Raw genomic sequence first — 9,699 nt, 5'->3', positions numbered from 1 at the left:
AGCCTGTTACCCCTTGACTTATGGTATCAACATCAATACAGCCCGTTACCCCTTGACTTATGGTATCAACATCAATACAGCCTGTTACCCCTTGACTTATGGTATCAACATCAATACAGCCTGTTACCCCTTGACTTATGGTATCAACATCAATACAGCCTGTTACCCCTTGACTTATGGTATCAACATAAATACAGCCTGTTACCCCTTGACTTATGGTATCATCAATACAGCCTGTTACCCCTTGACTTATGGTATCAACATCAATACAGCCTGTTACCCCTTGACTTATGGTATCAACATCAATACAGCCTGTTACCCCTTGACTTATGGTATGTCTAGATAAGACAATATATCTGTCACGTGCAATGTGCTTTGACTAGAACGCTCACTTTGTCATTGACTTTATGCATGCGCATACTCTATTGAACATTTGTGTTGACGATTAATTGTCGCACAAATAATTGCGATTAACGATTTAATTGTGCTTTTGGCATTTTTATTTCCGTTCCGGTTTCTTTTGTAATCACGAATTGCGTAGGGCAGTTATGATAAATACCTTAAATATACAAATAATTGCTGACATTTAATAATTTATTAAAATAGTGTAAATGTTCATTAAAAAAAAAAACAACACAGCTCCCAACCAGAGTTAATGCTTGTGAATGTTATAATTTATTCATAACGGAAATCAATTTGGTCCCATCAACAACGTTTAGACTGTTACAGCGCCTTCTGTGTGGCAGAGGGGGGGGGGGGGGGAGTACATCAGTGAGAGAGAAAAACACATCTTGACTTTAGGTCAAAGGTCACTGAAAGAACTTCCATAAATACACACATTCTCCAGAACACAAACCACTCTAGAGCAGTTGAGACATGCAACTTAAACATCAAGGGACAAAAAGTAACCGCTGTGGAATTTTAACAATAGAAGAAGGGCAACGACGGAGAGTACCACTGTGAAATGTAACTATAAACGGATAAATGCAATTAAGATTTCACAGAACCATAATCCCCCCCCCCCGTTTTACAACCCAATTCACAGCAATTCTATTGAACCAAAACTATGCAAACGTGCATATTCTGAGCAGCGTGACCGACAGCTTTCTCACTGATGTAACCAAACGGAAAAGGAGAAAGCCGGATAGAGAAAAAATGAAAGAAAATACACGTTTTTAACCTTCTTGAGTTAGTCGTCACTGTAGCACTTTAGGGAGTTAGTTAGGGGGTTTTGCGCAAAATACAAAAAACACATTTGTTTTATTGCCAAAAATAAATCTCTTATGAGGTTTTCAGACAATTACTAAAAAGATTAAGGGGGGGGGGGGACCTATCAACACCCCCAATTAAAAGCATATCAAATGGCAATCTGGGCTAATGGGGGAGTGGCTATAGTGATCTGGGCTAATGGGGGAGTGGCTATAGTGATCTGGGCTAATGGGGGGAGTGGCTATAGTGATCTGAATAGGGCATGAGACTCGGCATGCTCTTCTCTTTCTCCTTCTTTAAAGGTCAAATCTAAATGTAGTCTTACAATGAGGAAAGTCATGATGAAAACGCCAACAAACTGGACAGAAAAAGGATAAAATGGGCACCTGCACCATTTCCACAAAACTCATTCTGTTTAACAAACAGTAGCTGCCCTCTTAACGTCAGCGGTGAATTCTTGGTCTTTTGCTGAACCCATTTGTGGGAAGCAGGCGGTTCTTTTTTGTGTGGGGGAATCAAAACAACCCGCACAACCCTCGTCAGCACTCAAGAGACAAGAAAACAAAAGGAAACGTACACTACGTAAAAGAACGACTCGGTGAGATTGAGATGGGAGTGGCAAGGCGTCCGTCCAAACAGCTTGTCCTTCAGCGCCGTGGCAGATACAAGCCATTGTAAGAGCCAGGCCGGTTCCAGAGAGCCGCAAGGGGGGTCCCTCTGTGTGTCACACTATATTATTTCAGGGGGATTTCCTGTTACGTACCCCGTAAAGCCTTCCACCGCCACACCTCACTAAAAACAAGACCCGTTCACCTTAAAGCAAAACTAAGGAGCGCTCGGCTCGCCTCCCAAGTCATCAACCTATAGCATGGACATCACCTCAGATGCAATGCTTTTTTTAGCAGCAACAGGGTTTACTCAAAACAACCTTGAGCATTTAAGTGACAAGTGCAAGGGTGATGTCAAGTCTATAATAAATGGCTAAAAACGTTGTGGAAATGATAAAGACTGAGTGGATCTTAAGGGCAAAAGGGTCTCCGTTCTCGCGCGCTCCCCTCGGTTTACACCATGCATAACGATTATTTATGCACACACACCATACATATTTCACGCCACCGTCTCGAGTGTAAACCACACACACACACACACACACACACCACTGCCCGAGTTACAGCTAAAACAACATAAATTTTGGCTGACACACACACACACACACACACACACACAGACACACACACACTGAACGTCTCTGCTAACGCCTTACCCTTACACAGACTAGTACAACCCTCAGTGTTCAATGTAACCAGGTCCATTTGGTTGGGTTTCACCGTTCCGGCTATATTCTCAACAACAACACAAAGACCTTCAGATCCCACGGCTGGAGCCGTCTGGAAGGCCATGAATGGGGGAAAAAAAACACAAAACAATAAATGGCATTTTAACAGTTCCCTGAATATTAATCTGTTCAGTCCCATCGCGGACCTTTCCACCAGATTACTCCATTAACTAACTTAGGCCCTACTTTTACAGACCACAAAATATTATACATAGTGTTAATACAAAAAAATGAACAATTCTGCTCCCATTTCATGACGGAAACAATTCACGTCCATTTCATGAAAGGGAGACAAGAGAATATCTGAAAGACAAATGACCTGGACCTCTCTCTACAAGAGGAGAAGCCTGAAACAATGAAGTGGGCAGTTCTATTATAGAATTCACTGGTTTCTGTGGCTGCCTGAAAAAGGTAAAAAACTGTGAAATGTGCTTCTGTACAAAGTCAGAAATGAAAGGTTTTCTGAGACACAGCCAGGCACCAACTAAACATCACGGTTCCTTACTTCAACAATACTTGTGAACATAAACAGTCTCAATAATTAAATTCTCTATAAACGGAGATTGTAGGTAGCTAAATATCTGGGATTTTAGCAAAGGGAACTTTGTTAATAGTCTTAGCAGCACTCCTAATGTTAATATTCAGCATACAGTGCCAACTAACTCATGTCTTTCCGGTCCTGTGTGAGCCACAAGGTGATCCATCACCCAGTATGGATCTCAACTTACCTGGACAGAAACGCCAACAGAAGTTGGAAAGTTCTGACCAATAAAACTAAAATGTTGCAGAAAATCTGCATGAGAACACGTTGTGACGAGAACAAGGCGAAGGAAAAGGAAGGGAAAATACAGACGTGATGAAGGCGGGACAGAAGAACGCAGCAGTCTGTTGGCACGTCACGGATACAAGAGGCAACATGTCCTTCAGGACCGTTTCTTACGTGGAACCAGATAACTCTTCTCTTTAAGAGTTGCATGTGTCACCTGCTATCTAGATGTGTTGCATCTCAGAGAGAGAGAGAGAGAGCGAGCGATCAGGGGCCGGCCGCAAACGAGAAATTAACAGCTAGCTTAATTTTGCTACGTGGGGCCTTTCTGCCGGGACTGCCAGTGGAGGCTGTGGCCTTGCTGGTTGGAAACTGTAGGGCGGCTGGGGCGACCGCGGGCTCTTCTGGGGCGACCGCGGGCTCTTCTGGGGCGACCGCGGGCTCTTCTGGGGCGCCAGGCTGCGTGTCCACTGGCACAGCGGAGGATTCTGGTGCATCGGACGTGGGATTGACCGTCGCGGGTTTCTCCAATTCTGAAAACGCAAGTACAAGATAAGCCGACAGCAAATAAAGAGTTCCCAGACAAAACGCCATGGCTTCCCTTTTCCATCTTTCTAAAGAGTTCCCAGACAAAACACCATGGCGTCCCTTTCCATCTTTCTAAAGAGTTCCCAGACAAAACACCATGGCTTCCCTTTCCATCTTTCTAAAGAGTTCCCAGACAAAACACCATGGCTTCCCTTTCCATCTTTCTTGGATCTCTCAGCCATGGGATAACAGAGTGGGTGGCATTTTGAATGCATGAATCCCATAAATGAACCAAAATGAACCAAATTGACCAATATATTGATGTATGGAGCTGACCTGTTCTGACATTCCATAGGTGTTCACACACACACACACACACACAATCAAAATTGTCCATAAAACACCAAAAGCTGGACATGGGCCACTAAAAAGAAAACGTTTGTATGTGGCTTACACACTAAAAAGCAAGCATGTGTGTGTGGCATAAAGCACCAACCTGTAGAGGGTGCTGCTGGTGTGTGTGTGTGTGTGTGGTGTGTGTGTGTGTGGTGTGTGTGTGTGTGTGTGGCATAGAGCACCAACCTGTAGAGGGTGCTGCTGGTGTGTGTGTGTGTGTGTGTGTGTGTGTGTGGTGTGTGTGTGTGGTGTGTGTGTGTGTGTGGCATAGAGCACCAACCTGTAGAGGGTGCTGCTGGTGTGTGTGTGTGTGTGTGTGTGTGTGTGTGGTGTGTGTGTGTGGTGTGTGTGTGTGTGTGGCATAGAGCACCAACCTGTAGAGGGTGCTATTGGGGTCCTCGGGGTCTTTCCCTCAAAGTGAATGAGGTCGTTGGGCGGGGGAACGGGGTCCGGGTGGAGCTCGGGGGAGGGCAGGCAGGAAGGAACAGGACCACACAGCAGATCTACTGGGGAATGTGTCCAAAATGAACATCCATTTGTATCTACTGGGGAATGTGTCCAAAATGAACATCCATTTGTATCTACTGGGGAATGTGTCCAAAATGAACATCCATTTGTATCTACTGGGGAATGTGTCCAAAATGAACATCCATTTGTATCTACTGGGGAATGTGTCCAAAATGAACATCCATTTGTATCTACTGGGGAATGTGTCCAAAATGAACATCCATTTGTATCTACTGGGGAATGTGTCCAAAATGAACATCCATTTGTATAATTAAATATTAACAATTAAACGGTTTGGGGGGGGGGGGGGGGGGGGGGATTTTATTTTTCTTTCTTTTTTTAAGATTCTTTATTTATTTTTTATGAACCCTACAAATTAAATATTCTCCCCCCCCCCAAGTGGTACCTAAGCCCCAAAAAAGGTTGTGAACCCCTGATGTAGATGATTACCGGTAACAATACTTTTAACCCTTCAGAGTTAACACAATCGATGCCAGTTCAAGGTTCAAGTTTATTTAGTGTCCCCGAAGGGCAAATTGGGTTGCAGCATAGACGGTACATTAAACATGAAACAGTACAAACAAACAGTTCACATAGCAGATACCAGAGTACAAAGGTGCACACAACCATTAAAGTGCAGGCGTTAAAGTGCTATGCGATAGGTCATAAAGGTGCGTGTGCATAGACATAGGCACGAGATAATACAGTAAAAAGTAAAAGTGCTCATCATGAGGTTATCTCCTAGACCTACCCACAGCAGCATTCAGTGTGCAAATAGAGACCGGGACAAAGGAATGTTTGTGCCTGTTTTTTGTGGCACAATAAGGGGCTCGCAAGCGAAGGCCGGATGGGAGAAGGATGTACTCTCCGTGTAGAGGCTGAGCAGCATCAGATCGGATACACAGGGCTTTGTTAAGCACCTGTTTCTTAAAGATCTGGTCTAGGCCGTTCATTTGTGAGCCAATCATTTTTGAGGGCACTTTTACAATTCTCCCTAGGGATTTTGGAGAAAGAAATGACGGACTCGATGTAGGCACTGTAAAACAGTTTCATCAGAGTCTTGTCGACATTGAACTTAGCCAATTTCCTTAGGCAGTACAGGCGTTTTTTATGCATCATATCAGTATTTAGGTCGAATTTCAGCTTGTCATCAATAATTATGCCTAGATACTTGTAGCTGGGTACAATATCTACAGTCTATCTATCCGTTGACAACACTCTTCTGGGGGGATTGTAGGGAACGTCTAAAATCTATGCATAGCTCTTTTGTTTTAGAGACATTAAGCTGCAAGAAGGCGTTGTCACACCAGGATAGAAAGTCGTCTACCACTTGCCCGTGACAGTTCTCATCATTGTCAAGCAGGCTGACGATGACCGAGTCGTCAGCGTATTTAATGATGAATCTGTTGTGGAAATGGCTAACACAATCGTTGGTATAAAGAATGTAAAGAAAGGCAGATAAAACACAACCCTGGGGCGAGCCAGTAGAAGATGTCAGGAAGCTAGACAGTATCTCATTAACCCTTACACAGAAGAACGCAGCAGTCTGTTGGCACGTCACGGATACAAGAGGCAACATGTCCTTCAGGACCGTTTCTTACGTGGAACCAGATAACTCTTCTCTTTAAGAGTTGCATGTGTCACCTGCTATCTAGATGTGTTGCATCTCAGAGAGAGAGAGAGAGCGAGCGATCAGGGGCCGGCCGCAAACGTTGAGATCTGTTGGTCAAGAATCCAGCCCACCAGACAAGGGTCTACACCAAAGGAGTTAACCAGTTTATCAACCAAGACATGGGGCTGTACACTACCACAGAAAAGCAGACCAGTTGCCAGCGTTTCTATTGTCATTTCTTTTACGCAAAATTCCGTCCTGGCACAGGGGGTTATAGTGCTTAAAACGTAACCTGTCGTTCCTTGGCTTGGATTGGGTTACTCATTCGCTTGCCAAGATCTAAACCCAGTTTCAGCTTTTTTAATTCATGAATACGTTTCAACAGAGAAACGATTATGACGATTATGACAACATAATTGAGATTATCTCAAATAATTGCGATTAGACAATTATGTAATAATTGTGACAGGCCTAAAAGATCTAAAGAATTAATACATATTATAGAACTTGACAATTGTTTCGTTTAAAACTTTCATTTGAAACTTTACAAATCCGTTTGCATTTCCTCAAGACTGAGTTCTGGAGGTGGTCTTATTTTACCTGGGCTGTGAGTTCTGGAGGTGGTCTTATTTTACCTGGGCTGTGAGTTCTGGAGGCGGTCTTATTTTACCTGGACTGTGAGTTCTGGAGGCGGTCTTATTTTACCTGGACTGTGAGTTCTGGAGGCGGTCTTATTTTACCTGGACTGTGAGTTCTGGAGGTGGTCTTATTTTACCTGGACTGTGAGTTCTGGAGGCGGTCTTATTTTACCTGGACTGTGAGTTCTGGAGGTGGTCTTATTTTACCTGGACTGTGAGTTCTGGAGGCGGTCTTATTTTACCTGGACTGTGAGTTCTGGAGGCGGTCTTATTTTACCTGGACTGTGAGTTCTGGAGGTGGTCTTATTTTACCTGGACTGTGAGTTCTGGAGGCGGTCTTATTTTACCTGGACTGTGAGTTCTGGAGGTGGTCTTATTTTACCTGGACTGTGAGTTCTGGAGGCGGTCTTATTTTACCTGGACTGTGAGTTCTGGAGGCGGTCTTATTTTACCTGGACTGTGAGTTCTGGAGGTGGCGCCGCTGGAGAGGCTGTCGTGGTTCCTCTCCTCCTCTGGCAGCGGGCTGTCTGACGCTGCAGAGCATGCCTTGGCTGGACACCAAAACAGTGCACGTAAACACAAGGCATTAAGCAACTAGAGGGGGCGGTTCCAGTGGCGTGCACTAGATAGACACTAGGGGGTGCTAGAGCCCTTTTCCCTCTGAACAAACGTGCCCTTTTGAAACCCCCAGTAATAAAATAATGGGTACTGAGGCTAAGGTCAGACTCACTAGGAGACAATAAAATAATGGGTACCGAGGCTAAGGTCAGACTCACTAGGAGACAATAAAATAATGGGTACCGTACCGAGGCTAAGGTCAGACTCACTAGGAGACAATAAAATTAAATAAATCACACCCATGTGAAGTGAGGGGCGCTCTTATCATTATACATCACCCTACATCATCTCATGAACAACTGAATGTATGTGATTGGTTGGTTAAATTTACGTCATATTTGACGGACACATGACCTAACTTCTCCTTTCATTGTCACTGGCAAATATTGAGACGTGTGGGGACAAAAGCTGTATATACGAGGGGCGAGCGCTCCTCAGAAATCACATCTCACTTGCCAGATGATAAGCGTAAGGCTCTACCTCCCACTAAGGCCCGGGAAGATGGGCCATAATTTAACCAATTGCATATCGATAATTAGAGTATGCGTGTGACATTATAATCAAACCCGGAAGTTTTGCAGGAACGGCAAAAAACTACTTTCTGACCTTGACAACCCATGCATATAAACAGAAAAGTCCTATCTGATTGCATTAAACAACGTCAAACAATGTTAAACTCACTTTGCCTGAAGCTTTGCCATTCACTGTATGCATGCACATAGTACCCTCTATAGGATTTAGCAGTGAACTTTTTGAAGTCCCCGAGTGCAAATTAAATGGTGTAAATGTGGATAATACTCAGGATTATGATTCTTATTTAAGTATAATATAAGTATAGAGCTTACCTTTCATATCGTTCTTCAAAACGATAATCCTCTTGTGGCTGTGCCCTTTGATCCAGACCACCTGATTGATGGGAATACACTAATCAATAATCAGAAACCTGATTGATGGGAACACACTAATCAATAATCAGAAACCTGATTGATGAGAATACACTAGTCAATAATCAGAAACCTGATTGATGGGAACACACTAATCAATAATCAGAAACCTGATTGATGGGAATACACTAGTCAATAATCAGAAACCTGATTGATGGGAATACACTAGTCAATAATCAGAAACCTGATTGATGAGAATACACTAGTCAATAATCAGAAACCTGATTGATGGGAATACACTAGTCAATAATCAGAAACCTGATTGATGGGAATACACTAGTCAATAATCAGAAACCTGATTGATGGGAACACACTCGTCAATAATCAGAAACCTGATTGATGGGAATACACTAGTCAATAATCAGAAACCTGATTGATGAGAATACACTAGTCAATAATCAGAAACCTGATTGATGAGAATACACTAGTCAATAATCAGAAACCTGATTGATGGGAATACAGACCACCTGATTGATGGGAATACACTAATCAATAATCAGAAACCTGATTGATGGGAACACACTAATCAATAATCAGAAACCTGATTGATGAGAATACACTAGTCAATAATCAGAAACCTGATTGATGGGAACACACTAATCAATAATCAGAAACCTGATTGATGGGAATACACTAGTCAATAATCAGAAACCTGATTGATGGGAATACACTAGTCAATAATCAGAAACCTGATTGATGGGAACACACTAGTCAATAATCAGAAACCTGATTGATGGGAATACACTAGTCAATAATCAGAAACCTGATTGATGGGAATACACTAGTCAATAATCAGAAACCTGATTGATGAGAATACACTAGTCAATAATCAGAAACCTGATTGATGAGAATACACTAGTCAATAATCAGAAACCTGATTGATGGGAATACACTAGTCAATAATCAGAAACCTGATTGATGGGAACACACTAGTCAATAATCAGAAACCTGATTGATGGGAATACACTAGTCAATAATCAGAAACCTGATTGATGAGAATACACTAGTCAATAATAAGAAACCTGATTGATGGGAACACACTAGTCAATAATCAGAAACCTGATTGATGGGAATACACTAGTCAATAATCAGAAACCTGATTGATGGGAATACACTAGTCAATAATCAGAAACCTGATTGATGAG

General features: G+C 42.8%; 1 protein-coding gene across 3 annotated transcripts in view; it reads right to left on the bottom strand.

The window, feature by feature from the left end:
• Nucleotides 1-777: 777 nt before the first annotated feature.
• Nucleotides 778-9,699, bottom strand: part of marf1 (meiosis regulator and mRNA stability factor 1) — a 65,859-nt gene continuing 56,937 nt past the window's right edge. For 2 of the 3 annotated variants that reach the window (XM_083765875.1, XM_083765877.1), the window contains 4 exons: nucleotides 8,456-8,516; nucleotides 7,445-7,543; nucleotides 4,610-4,741; nucleotides 778-3,844 (listed from right to left, as the gene is read on the bottom strand). In XM_083765875.1, coding sequence (XP_083622001.1) covers nucleotides 3,579-3,844; nucleotides 4,610-4,741; nucleotides 7,445-7,543; nucleotides 8,456-8,516 — 558 coding nt within the window. In that variant the 3' untranslated portion in view covers nucleotides 778-3,578. The remainder of the gene's footprint in view (nucleotides 3,845-4,609; nucleotides 4,742-7,444; nucleotides 7,544-8,455; nucleotides 8,517-9,699) is intronic. The other variant, XM_083765876.1, reaches the window with a different exon arrangement.

Source organism: Protomyctophum parallelum, assembly GCF_964188405.1.
Source record: "Protomyctophum parallelum genome assembly, chromosome: 5".
Taxonomy (NCBI): Eukaryota; Metazoa; Chordata; class Actinopteri; order Myctophiformes; family Myctophidae; genus Protomyctophum; species Protomyctophum parallelum.
The sequence above is the reverse complement of the archived record's forward strand: the minus strand, read 5'-3'. Positions and strand labels throughout refer to the sequence as shown.